Source organism: Acomys minous (assembly GCF_964271855.1).
Source record: "Acomys minous genome assembly, chromosome: 17".
Lineage (NCBI taxonomy): Eukaryota > Metazoa > Chordata > Mammalia > Rodentia > Muridae > Acomys > Acomys minous.
This window is the reverse complement of record NC_140500.1, coordinates 11462089-11476336: the sequence shown is the minus strand read 5'-3', so window position 1 is coordinate 11476336 and position 14248 is coordinate 11462089. Positions and strand designations below refer to the sequence as shown.

The window sequence follows — 14248 nt, the reverse complement described above, 5'->3', positions numbered from 1 at the left end:
AATAAGAATCACCCTGTGGACCCCAAATGGAGTTGGTTTTTTTTTTTTTTTTTTTTTTTTTGCAAGCCTTCATTCTACTTCCAGTTTGGGGCACCTGGGACTTTCACGCTCTTAACAAGGAAGCATTTGCAGAATATGCCTACAGTTCACCTTGCACGGACCCATTTTCTTTCCCACAAGAAGAAATACTGATATTCTCATGCGTTTTCCTAATAAACTTATGCTTCAAAATGATTCAAAGCCATGTCACACCAGCGTTGTTTTCAGCTTAGGATTTTGGCCCCAGACCAAGAATTTAGGTATAAGTCTTAATCGCCATCTGCATTGCAAAAACTGGCAGGGAGAAAATACGTAATACAAATAACAGTGGGAGACATTTCCTGTACAGGTGATGAAGAACAAAATAAGAAAACCCACAGTGTGGAGTTGGCTTGGGGACAAATGTGGTTCATGGTGCCTGGGTGGGGTGGATTCGTGGCAAATTGGTTTCACCACAGAATGCAAAATCAACAAAACAAAGTGTGAGCAGAAGAGGGAACCATATTCTTAGTTTTATTTCCTTAATTGCAATTTAATTAATCATTTCCCACAGTTTCTGTTTCTAGAACATTCTTCTTCATCAGCTATCATTTAAATAAGGGGAAAACACTTCACCATTTAAGAACAGAACAAAACAAAGAAACCAGAGTGATAGATTTTAGCCCAAGAATTACGTAATCTGAGTTGGAAGATAGCAAAGAAGATGAGGGGCTGAGAAAATGTGACATACTAAAGTGTTTAGAACATTAAAGTAAATGACAGGTGAAATACGAAACCACCAAACAGTTCTCAACTTTTATCAATTCTTTCGTTTCTGTTTCTGTTTCTGTTTCTGTGAGCAGATCACTACCATAGTCTCAGTGTATGTCACCCTAACCGCAGTAGATTCACACTCAAGTCTGTTCAGTGCAATCAGTTCATGAGTCATAAGACGTAATGCCCTCATCTCCTAGGGAGAAATCTGCACAGAATTTATACAGGAAATTGAAAAAATTTAAATTATGTCATAATTGTGGTAATACCTTTTTTTTTTTAATTTAGAGTAACCCTTTGGAAATTGTATACATGCTACCCAAAGGCACTAGTTCACATAAGGTGTGTGATCGAAAAAAAAAGTAGAATAAATCTATAGTGAAGGTAAGGAGCACAGTAAAGAATATTAAAAGGACATCACTAAGCTTTAAAGTCATTCTAAAAATGGCACTTTTCACGTTGGTATAAAATGAAAGTGCTTGAAGATGAAATCTTTATCGTTTTTTTTAAAGCTGATCTTTAGCCCCCTGAAAATAGGGGTTATCATGAGAACATGGATACACAAAACTTAGTAGCCGTAAGAAGTGGATGTCACTAACTGCTTTGTGTCTGTTTATTTATTTATTGTTGTATTTCTAATGTTGATAGTCTTGCTTTATCTGCGTGTCATCAGTGAGGTTTGCTCTTCAATTCTTACTAGAAAGGTACGGCTCATTGAAAATAGCTGGTAGACACAGAAAGCATAAATATACAGTAAGTTTAAACACTGATTGTACTAAATGCAACAATACAAAGAAGCAAACAAAACACAAATAGTAACACAATAAAACTGTATTACCTTTGTGCTTCAGTTATTACAATACATTATATACAATAGTCCAAAATAAACATCTCATGCCAAGTGACACAAAAACGAATAGCAAGCAAAAAAAAAAAAATCCAGCAATATATACATTAGTTTTCTTTCTTTAATAATGAACATTCAACTCTTGAACTTGGGCAATTTCACTACATACAGATGCAGTCCGCCTTCTCTTCCGTGGGGCCATCCTGCTGTCCTCTAACTAACCCTATTTAGTAGGTTCCTGTGTCAATTCTTATATACACGTGAGCAAAAAAGATAAAAGGATGTAGTGCTTTGTGTTGCCGGGGCTGACGTTGATGGATCAGCGGACCTGGGGTGCGTAACCTTCTTTCATTAGGCCTTCCTCGTAGTCTGTCTGGCAGAGGATCATATTGTTCTTTAAGAAAAACTTGTCTCCGACACAAAATCTGAAAGTGAGAAAGAACAAGGCGTGTCAAGACTACTGAAATCTAAAAGACGGTCTTAGGAAATTGCTTTCATTGTACAAGTTAGAATTGTTATTTATTTATTTATTTATTTATTTATTTATTTATTTATTTATTCCACTTAAGAAGTTTAATAGGGAGATACAGGAACCGGCGTGGGGTGGGGGAGGGAGGGGAGGGAGAGGGAGAGCGTACAAGTTATTAACACTTGTACACAACATTTAAAATTCACTTTCACATAGAAATATTGTAGGATCAGCGAGGAAACACAATGGTGTTCCTTCTTCCCTCCACTCTCTCGTTTTCTTTTCCTTACCACATTGTCAAGGAGAAGATTCTTGCCACATATACACCCTAAGTAAAGTAAAATTAAAAAAATGATATCAATTCTTACTGGTCACGAACCATGAATGATTTTTTTTACCGATCCTTTGTCCACTTAATACAAAAGCCATAAAAGGCACTACAGTGATCCGAAAGAATTCGGAAATTGCCCACTCTAACATTTTCTATTTGAGGCTCTCTTCAACTCTGTCGGTAGTCACATACTAAAACGTGGCCGAAGTTTAGCAGTTTGGAAGTGCCTGGTGTCCAGAGAGAGGTGCAAGGGTAAGCCTGAGCTATATCCCTCTGTGAAAAATTCCCCAGATCTGAGATAGACGTCACTTCCTGAGTGCTCCCCCTTAAGCCAAACAGAGCAACCTGGAGGAACTTCTCAATATTGATGTGATAAATAAAACCAGCTCCCAGCAGCTAATTATGCATTTTAGTTTATGAAGCATTGTTTAAAGTGCAAGACTATAATGCTTTCAATAAGTGCTCTTTTTATATAGTTTCCCAGTGGGTGACACTACGGACACAATTAAGGTCAGAAATAAATGCTCCTGCAGTTTCCAGTACATTTAACAATGAAGTAGCTGGGGAGATCTGCATATATATTTAATTGTAACAATTTAACCTTCAAACAGCAGTGTTTGGTAGAGTTGACTGAGAGCAACTTTTTGTAATTGTACAGGTTGACCTCTGTGACCTTTGTCGGTAGTCATTCTTTATCAGATAGGCAATTTAGAATGATGCTCTGGCAGAAATCTTAGTGGATGAATTAAATTGTGTAGGGGAAGCCACCCTTTAATGCTCTGTAAAGTTGAAGGTTTAAATGAGGGGCACTTGGACTGATTTACATTTGCAAAGATTGGAATTCTAGACAAACAGAGAATCTATTTATTTTCCATCCAGGCAGCTTTGGAAATTTATCCTTATACTAGCTAAGTAGATAGAGGAGAAAATAGTGTAATAAAAAAAAGTAGATTGAAAAGAATTAGCTCTCCTCTTAAAGGAAAATTGGTCTGTTTATTTGTGGAATTTGCTTTTTCCCTGGGATTACTGCCTGCTGCTGCTACTGGTTTAAAATAGATGCTCAGCGTTGGTCCTGAAATCCGGGATTTGTTTGCACCTACTGGACAAGACACACACATTTAAGTTTGGGACTTAGAGTATGTTTTTCCTTTCTTGTTAGTTTTAGCCTGTATGTCTTAAATATTGCATTTAAATAGCATTGTTTAATAAATCAGTTTACGTAGTTATTGTGATCGTGAAAACATACTGAATAAATGGAAATATTCTTTTATTTGGATAACCCTTAGAAGCATGAATTTGACTTTTATGTTTTATGGAAAATTAAGTAAAACAGAATTTAAGACATATTTAAGTAGTCTTCAAGACAATCAATTTATATTACAATTGAAATTAATTTCAGCTTATTAATAATAAAATGCTATATCAAAATAAATACATTCAACAAATTACTCTTATCTTTCTGCTGTTATTGAGTTTATCAATTGATCTGGAGATAATTTTCAGTGTTGTTCATTGTCTTTAACTTGTGTTTAATTTCTAATCAGAAATTCAAATTCTCTTAACCATCACATGTAGCAAAGGGAATCTGTCTCCCCATCCTGTACCATTCTTAGCTCAGGGCCCTTTAAGTTAGAGTGTTTTCTTTGGTATGTGATCAGGGCTGTTACAGTGAGTGAAACATGGAATCAGCTGTCCTGGGCAGCTGGCTTCATGCTCTGCTCCTGTCACATACCCGATGTAGGTATGGATGCATGCCGCTTTTCCCTACTTGAGTTCTCTGTAAGAGAGATGAGGACACGGTATCCAACTACAGGGAGGTCACCATGAAAAGTACAGGGAAAGCAGAAAAGCAAACTGCAGTGGATAGGATCCAGATTCCAGCCTTCCACTGGGAGCAAAGAACATGAAGCTTCAGCCTTCCAATCATTCAGTGTTATTAGTTACTTCTGTCTGTAGGGTTTTAATGAGAAATAGAAACCAAATCTGGATGGCAATGTTTAGAATGCACATAAAACCACCACCTTCATGTATTGTCCTTGACTGGTGCCATAGTTTGAGCAGGGCCCCTACCCAGATCTAGCCAATGGACAGGACATTCTCCACAGTTGAATGGAGAGTAGGGTCTGACATTCATGCGAACTCTGGTGCCTCATATTTGACCATGTCCCCTGGATGGGGAGGCCTGGTGGCACTCAGAGGAAGGATAGCAGGCTACCAAGAAGAGACTTGATTCCCTATGATCATATACAGGGGGAGGAGGTCCCCCTCAGTCACAGTCATAGGGGAGGGGATTAAAGGGAAAATGGGAGGGAGGAATGGGAGGATACAAGGGATGGGATAACAATTGAGATGTAATATAAATAAATTGATACAATATATTTTTAAAAAGTTAAAAAAAAACCCAACACCTTCTAGAAAGTACTCTCAGCTAAAGCTAAGCATATAGGCAACAAAATCAGACTTGTTTTTCACATCCAATCTATTAAGTCAGTACACCCCAGGCTCCCACCCAAATGCCCAATGCCTACTTGGGTCTCCACAGCCTGAGAGCCTATGGTGAACCGAACTATGTCAGTTTCTGGCCTGTTCTTTCACCTTGCTTCATCTTCGGCTCTCCTGCAACTGACTTGGAAGCCCACAGTGGCCTCAACCTCACAGCCATCACGAGGCCATGTCTCAGCCTCCCGAATGCTGCTGTTACAGGAATGAACCAGCACTGAGACCCACAGCCTTCTAATTACTGTATGCCCTTGTGCAGTTTTCATCAGCCTAGCGACCATTTGATGAGATGTATATGATACATCCCATTGACTAGTACAGACAGCCATAGAGAGAAAATGATAAAATATTTTAAAAATTAGAGAATATACATAAAAATATTAAAGTATTACTTTCTGAAATGTTTCCTACCTAATATCTTAACAACTGGGGGAATATATATATATTCCAAATAAAACAGTATTTGCAGTGCTGGCAGCTGTGGTCAGAAGACTGAGGCTGTTCAGTAAAGGTCATCATTACCCCGTATAGGGGCTGGGGAGATGGCAAAGTGCTTGCCACACAAGAATGAAGATCTGAATCCAATCTCTAGCATACACATAAACAGCCTGGCATGCCAATGTGTGCTTGGAAACTCAGAGCTGGGGAGGCAGACACAGGAGCATCCTGGCAGCTTGCTGGTTGGTTGTTTTTTACTGAACTGATGGTGGGTTTAAGGTTCAGTGAGAGACTTTGTCTGAAAAAAATATAGTTGGGAGAATATGACTACAGAAGACACTGTCAGGCTCTTGAACATCTATCTTCCACACACAATGCTCATGAACACAAACCACACTTTCCTTTCTCCCTCCTTCCCTCTCTCTCCCTCCCTCCCTCCCTCCCTCCCTCTCTCTCTCTCTCTCTCTCTCTCTCTCTCTCTCTCTCTCTCAAATATTCAGAAATGAAGAAATTAGATAAATAACAATGCAAGTTTTCAATGCTTAACAAAAAAAAAGCACTAACTAAATTTGTAAGGAAAAGCTGATTTCCAACATCATATAACCTGCTCTTTATGAGAGTCAACATTAGTAGAAAAATCATTTTGAACATAGTGATTGCTGAAGAATGCTCTAAGTATATTAAGAGGTCTGCCTAAAACTCGTGCAAACACATTCATCTTCCTTGTAGTGTAGTCCTAATTGCTTGTGGTATGGTCAACTCAACTCTATTAGTTTTATCCTCATTCAGAAACTATTAAAGAAGAAGAAAAGATGCCAATTCGGTTATTAACTAATTGAATATTCATGTGTTGAAATTAGGAATGCAGCTGAAGATGAGTCTAACTGACTTTATACAGCTTTTGAGTTCTGAGAAGCCATAAGAATGAGCTGTAATTAGTAAACTTTTGTTTATAACTTTTATTAATTCTTTGAAAATTCCATATGATGTATTTTAAACATTTTCACCCTTCTTGGTATCACCTTACCACCTCCTCAAACACCCAAACTCTTCAGTCAGAGTAGGTTATCAAACCCTGCTTTAAGATGCCTCCATTTGTAATACATATTTAAAGAAGTGAGACTGTTAACTTAGTTGTTTTATTTCTCTAAGGTCAATGATGTCCAATTATAACCAATTTCTGCTTTTATAACAGTTTAAAAAGATGAAATATGGTATATATATTCCCAACATCTCTTCTTTCCCACTTAGCATTCATAGCCACTAAAGGATGGAGCGCTCTGTACTGCAGTATTCAGCGAGAGGCATTCCCCCCATCCCTACACTCAGGAACAAATTTCCTGTCTTTTCCCCATTGACAGCCCAATTGTCACTGCGTATCTCACTCCTTACAATCCCCTCAGCACCAAAGAACGCTATCCATATCCTGAGTCTTGCTATAAATTATTCAAAGTCAACTTTACCTCAGCCCCGCAGGATCTGTTTAGACTTATATATATTCTTAGTCAGAAAACAAAATACTCTTGTGAAATTGGTTTGCTTCAGAGAGTAAAAGCCTGACTTGCTTGGCTAAAGTCTTGAGTTGACCATTTACTATTTTGGGCAGAATGCTTCAGTTTTTCTGCATATCCTCGCTGTCTGTATAATGTCGTTTATACGTGTTTTCAGGGCTGACCTTTGGCATTGGATAACCAAATAACTAGTGTGCTCTTCCCAGGGGAAGACTGTTTCTCTTGGTCTAAGCATTCCTTAGTTACTTGTAGTTCTTTGTGTCTGGTTGAGGCCTTTTGGGCTTTCCCCAACTCCATGTCTGTTCTTCAGTTCATGTTTGTGTGTGTGTTTATATAATATATATACATATATTATCTATAATATTGATATATGTATTTCATTATAAATATGTCAATAATGAAAAAAGAGGACACAAATTTAAAAAAAGAAGGTAGAATGTATGGCAAGATTTGGAGGAAGGGAAAAAAAGGAAGGGGAGAATGATGTAATTATAATCTGAGAAAAATAAAAGCAACAAACAAAAAATTGTTTTCTGCACATTGGTTTGTTTGTCTATCTCAGAGGTTAAAGGTATCACTTTACATAATGGTCATTCTGGGTATTAAATATGAGATTACTGTAGTACTGTATATTAGCATAATAAAACTAAGGAGACAAAGAATAAATCTTAAGAACTACAAATTTAAATTATATTTGCCATTTCAAACTAGTATATTCCAACATTTCTCTGTCTGTCTGTCTCTCTCTCCCTCCCTCCCCTCTTGTGTGTGTGTGTATGTGTGTGTGTGTGTGTGTGTGTGTGTGTGTGTGTGTGTGTGTGTGATGTTGCTCACATAGGTGCACATGAATGTTTGTGGGTCTGGAGGGCAGCATCAGTTTCCAGTGTCATTCTTCTCATGCCAGCTATCTATTTTTTTTTTTGAGACAGTCTCAGTGAGACCCAGGCCTCCCCAGTTTGGCTGAACTGGCTGCCCAATGAACCCCAGGAATCTACCTATGTCCACCTTCACAGCTCTGGGATTACTCATCGCCATACTGGTGTTTGCTGTTTTGTTTTGTTGTGGTACTTTTGGAGCTGGAATACATGGCCTCGTGAACACCTGGCAAGTCTTTTACCAACTGAGTCCCTGGCCTTGGCCCAATCAGGACCCTGGGGACTCCTTTCCAAAAATTCAACACCTCAGTCCTGAGGTGCTTCCCTGAACCTGAAGAACGTCCATCTCTTCCCTCAGCATAGATGTGAATACTAGGCTCTTCTGTGAGTCTGACGTCCTGTCTTTTCCAGAGTGCTGAACTCATTGAGTTCTTCAAGAAACAAGATTTTATTCTCCTCAGCTTCCATAGGGTCTAGCATTGTCTCAGTCCTTAAAATAGAAAAGTAAGCATTGAGCCAGAGACTCGGCTCTGGGGGCCAGTGTGTTGCTGCCAAGTCTGCCAACCTGAGTTTGATTCTCGGGACCCACGGGGTAGAAGGAGGAGAGAACCAACTCCCATGGGCTTCTCCTCTGATCTCTGAACATGCGCTGTCATACACACATGCGCACATACCAGAAAATTAATGTGTAATATGTTTTAAAATAAATATCACAAAGAGAAGAAAAAGAAATATTGGGGGAGGTTTTTTACATATTGGAAGAGATTTCACTACAAACATGCAGATTGTTTCTTTTCTCTTTTGTTCCAAGGTCATCATTTAATTTTCTGTGGAAGAACTTTTCAGCATTTAAGAAATTAACCTACTGTAGAGATTTTCTCTTCTATTTCAAATGAAAATTAAATTATCATAAAATAAGTTTCAGAATGATTTTTACCCCAATTTCCTTCCTTTTCAAAGGGAGGTCTGTATAGTTTAAATACAGGATCTTACATTTTTAACCATGTGCATGTGCATATTCATGTATGTGCACATGCTCAGGTACACACATATTAATTCATGTGTGTGCACATGTTTGTGTACTTATGCACAAACGTGCATGGAGCCCAGAGGTGAACGTGAAAAACATCAATCTCTTTTCTCAGCACATTTCTAGCCAAGTTCATTAGGTTCTTCTGTGCGGTGTCCTCCACTACTTTTTTTCTTATTTGATGTTGTTATTATCATTATCAAGAAATGTCTGGAATGTTCTTTCAATTTCATAGAGCAAAAATTGGGAGTCCTTTTTTTTTTAATAATTTTTTTCTTTTTTGGGGTCAGGTGATGTGCAAGCACCGACTGCGCCATGTGTGGGGGTCAGAGTACAACTTGAGGGAGTCAGTTCTTTCAGTCTACAATATAGATTTCAGGGATCATCCTCAGACTCTCAAGGGTCCTTAGGCACTCAGCCATCTTGCCAGTCCTTCTCTATTTGTAAAATAGTCCCTCCCTGAATCTGGCATTAACACATGCAGCTACACTGGCAAGCGGGACAGCTCCATGGCTCTTTGATCCCTGCTTTTCCAGCCCCGAGATTACAGGTGTGAAACTGTTTGCCTGGCATTTTATGTGGGTCAAGCAGGACAGCCCTGTCATGCCTACTACTCAAGGGGCTGAGGCAGAAGGATCCTACATTCAAGACTTGCATGAGCTACAGAGGGATTTCATAGCTAAACTGGAAACCTGAGTGTTCCCTGTTTCAGTTTTTTTTTTTTTTTTTTTTTTGAAGGCAGGGGCGTGCTAAGAGCACAGTTCAATGTTACAGTTCCTGTCAAGAAAGAACATGTGAGGTTCAATCCCCAGGACTCTAAGGATAAATAAATCCATACAGTAAACACATACTTAAACAAAAACAAACACAAATACTCAATAATAATTCCATAATTTGAAGTGTTAATTAAGTTTTCTTAAGGGAAAATGTCCATGAATAACCTCTTTCCTGTTTCTGTGGGAAAGATGGGTGTTGGGACAAAGCTTTGCATAGGCTTTTCCAGGAGGCGGCCACACTGGATGCATCTCTGATGCAAACATCAGTGGAAGAGGAGCATCTCCTATCTCGAAACCCTTCTGTATTCAGGGTGACCACATCTGTGTGCTCTGCTTGACAGATGAAGATGAGCTGACTTCCCGCATTCAGGAAGTTTGTCTTGTAAGGGCCACAGTGACAAGACAATCACCAAGTGCTAATTGTGCATAACCAGTGCTAAAGATATGCAGCCCCTTTACGGCAGGTAATAAATGAAGTGAACACAGAAATGTATTAGGTGCTTTTGTAATGAGGTTGGAATAGCGTTTTGCAGCCATAAGAATGTGAGCAGTTTTTAGAGTCAAAATTTAGGAGTGTTTGTCTTACTTGACTGAGTTCTACCGAGCAGACAGACTTAATTGTGAATGTAACTTTTTATTTCCATGATGAAATAAAACTGATCTATGATTTGTAAATAGCATTAACCACCTTCAATTACTTTGTTTCCTAATGGGTTTTAGGCTGAGTTTAGCACTTGAGTGATGCTTTCATTTTCAGTGCAGAACATAGATCAAAAATGGAAGCCTGCCTCAGGAGAAAAATGGACAGAGGGCATAAACAGTTTCCCAGAGGAGGAAACTCCAAAGGGCTACAAGTCAGCATACAAACACCAATTAAAAATTATAATCAGGTAGCATCTTTCATCTCTGAAGGTGACAAGAATGTTTTTCTAAATAATAAGGCCTAGTGTTAGCGCAAATGTGAAATCACTAGTAAATTTGGCGTGAGAATAACGGGTATAGCTTTTATGAAGATCATTTGGTCAATATTTATCCTATCCTTCCAAATTGTTGTATTCTTTGCCTAACTAATTACACTCCTGTGAACTCATTCTGACAAAGAATTGAATATTTGTCTGCTTAGGGTCAGTGGATACAGAATGTACCGTAGAAACAACAAAAGCATCTGCTCACACAATGCTGACTTAGTACTTGAAAAAAATACTGAATGCAAAATAGCTTAAAATAACCTTACAAGACATTTTAATGGCCAACAAAAGATATGTAATGGAGATTTACTGAAAGAGTTCAAATATCACACATTAAGAACCTTCCTTGTTACATTGTTTAACATAGGATTTTATTAATTTATTTTGTGTATTTGCATCACATTCACGACAGTCAGTTCTTTAACCCCCCAGGCAGATGCACAAATGCATCCTTACCTCTCAAGCTCCTCCCAACCTCACGATTTATTTCTGTCCCTACAACAATGACAATGACAACGACGATGATGATGACTACAACTACTACCACTACTACTATTACTACTACTACTGATAATAATAATAATAATAATAATAATAATAATAATAATAATAATGATTTTAGACAAGATTCCCACCATGTACCCCAGGTTTTCAAGTAACTGGATCTTCCCGCTTCCACTTTCCCAGAGTGCTGAGATGACAGGAACCTAACCATTACTACTTTTAAAAATCTGTTTAAATAGCAGGACACTATAGAGAGTTTATTCATAAGTTGTCAAGTATACATAAGAAAATCATGGCTGGCTATAGAGTAAAATACTATTTCATCTTAGAATAGTGAAGACTGGGCGTTTCCTTCTCATTTTTCAATTTTCTTCTATGAATAGGTGAGCTTTTCTAAGTAAACAGTCATACAAGAGGCTTACTGAAGGGCAGTTGTCATTTGCTGCTGCCATAAGGGAGCCAACGCGTCAATAAACAGAGGTGTTTTGCCACTGTATTAAAACCTGTACATGTTCACATGGATAGAAGTGTGTCTGGATGGGTTTGTGCGTATTTGTGTTTGCATATCCATATTTTTTTATAAAAATAACATGTTTTTTGTCAATTTATTTTTGGCTACGTCTCACCTTAAATTCACTTATGCATTTGTTGACCTAAAACATTAGTTGGGAAGAATCAAGACACAAGATGGCTCCTAGGTTATTGCATAAGTAAATCCAATATAATAAGTTATAATAGGCAATATTCTAAACATCTACAATTGGCAAGAGACTATGTTGATGTATAGATCTTGTTAGAAATACTAAGTCACTGGGGCATAATTTGGATGGGGCAAGTTGCAAATGTAGAAAGAATGACTTTTGACTATCTACCTAGTACCTAATGAAAATTATTTTATTCTACTTCCAGACTTTGCAAAACAAGTATCTGTTTTTCCATTTTATTGACATAGAAACTGTAGCAATTTGGAGAGATTAAATAACATATTGAGAATCGCAAACCTAATAAAGTAGCTATTGTATGTTGGGGTCGCAGTTTGAATCTGTTCTTACCAAGTCTGTCATAACCTGTTACTTCATGAGGCCCCATGAAGAGACTTTGAATCAAACAGGATTTTTCAGAGAAAGTTAGGTGAATTGAGAATCTGAAGGAATATTTACTTATGCTACAGTATGCGGGCATGTTATCGCAGATACTATACATTCTTGAAACTCCAGCAAATGTCTTACCACTTTAGATACTTGGGTTTTGATATTTGTCATTTTGCCACTTTTTGTTTTATTTGCTTGCTTCTTGAAACAAGGTCTTACCATGTCGCACCAGCTGTCCTAGAACTTGCTTTGTAGTAGACCAGGCTCATCTTGAACTCACAGAGATCTGCCTTCCTCTACCTATGACATAGTGGGATTAAGGGGCTATACTGCCATGCCTGGCCCTGATAGGCACATTTATAGTATCCTAAAACCTGTATTACTTATTGAAAACAGGTGGTAGCCCTAGACTAATTCCCACTGAATGGGACATAATTTTTTATAAGGAAAAATTGAAGGATTTATTATACTTATAGTTGAAATAATTTTGAAATTGATTAATCAAATGTTACAAATGAGGAAACAGGATCCAGAGAGAAGATGTAATTTGTTAAAGACTACACAGCCAGTTTGTAGCAGCGCCCAAAGTACAACTTAGGTTTCTAGAGTTCTGTGCAATATTTCCGTTGCTGTCTTTTTTTATGCTGGTAATTGTTTAATTATTAGATCCGTTTCACACCCTCTTCAAAGAGCCTGGTGGTAGCTAAGAGAATATAGAGGCCATGCTTAGAATTCCAGAAAAGAAGTCAAGATGGGAAAGCTAGAAACACAAATAGGATGAAAATAAATTTAATGTTACCAATTCTTTGTCTTTAAACAAATCACACAATGGTAAAAAGGTAGAGGTGTGTGCGTGTGTGCGTGTGTATGTGAGTATGCCTATGTAGTATGTATGAGAGCTTGTGTGCATATGAGTATGTGTGTGTAATGTGTGTGCATGCATTTTTGTATTGTGTGCATGTGTGTGAGTATATGTGTCTGTGTGTGCATGACTGTGTGTGAGCATGTGTGTGAGTATGTGTTTGTACTTGTGTGACTGTCTTGCATACATGAATGTGTGTGTGTGTGTGTGTGTGTGTGTGTGTGTGTGTGTGTGCTCACGTGCATGTATGCATAGGGGTCAGAGGACATATTCTGGTGTCAGTCTTCTCCCTCTATTTTGTTTGGATGCTTGTTGTTGGTGAAGTAGACCAGCTTAGTTGGCTCCAAAGCTCTTGGAGTTCTCCCATCTCCCCCAACTCCTACCCCTACTCACTACTGTTTTTCTGTAGGACTATAATTTACAGAAGCGTGCTAAGCTGTCCATCTTGACAAGGCTCCTGATCCAAGTTCTCACACTGGTACAGGGAATGCTTTGATCACTGAACCATGTCACTATGCCTACATCTTAAGAGATAGTAAAGCAATAACGAGAATGAACAGCGGGTCTGGACATTAGTAGAAGTATTTCTGTATCCAGTTGCTGTTGCATAGTGTGTCTTTTGAAGATAGTTGAAGACCTTTCTCCTGGTTTTGTTGCTGTGGTGAGTGCACATTTGTAGAGCCTCAGGATGCTGAGATTATTAACAAAGTAGATTCTCACCTACTAAGTCAATATCCAGCCTCAGGAGTGGCACCGTTTCGAAGAGGTCAAATTAAATGCATGAAATATACCTACCTCTGATTGCAAAGCTGACAGGCAAAGCAGTCCAGGTGGTACACGTTATCCTTGGCACGCATCACCATCTCAAAGGCAGGGATGAGCTTGCTACAGGCAGCACAGTTTCCCGTTACACCAAACAGCCTAGAACAGTAAACATTTTCTTCTTCAATTTAAGAAAATCTGGGTTTTCTAACTGAGAAGATGCTAATCCACGATTTGAAGCAATCCATACACAATGCCTTATGATGGCCATAAATGAGTTTTATCTGAGATGTATACATATCTCTCTGTGATACATCCTTCCTTGACCTCTCCAGATGAAAATTACATCTTGTTTGAAAACAGAAGGAAAAGACAAACACATTAGGATGCTTACAGAACTGCAACAAACAGCATTCAGTGGCACGAATCACTCAAAGAAACCACCTACTTGCTAGAGTATCAATATAAAAGCAGCATAATGAGATCTTAACTT

General features: G+C 38.3%; 1 protein-coding gene across 6 annotated transcripts in view; it reads right to left on the bottom strand.

Annotated features, from left to right (window-relative positions):
• Positions 1-528: 528 nt before the first annotated feature.
• Positions 529-14248, bottom strand: part of LMO3 (LIM domain only 3) — a 62067-nt gene continuing 48347 nt past the window's right edge. For all 6 annotated transcript variants that reach the window (XM_084765009.1, XM_084765008.1, XM_084765010.1 and 3 more), the window contains 2 exons: positions 13789-13914; positions 529-2064 (listed from right to left, as the gene is read on the bottom strand). In XM_084765009.1, the coding sequence (XP_084621135.1) occupies positions 1959-2064; positions 13789-13914 (232 nt within the window). In that variant the 3' untranslated portion in view covers positions 529-1958. The remainder of the gene's footprint in view (positions 2065-13788; positions 13915-14248) is intronic.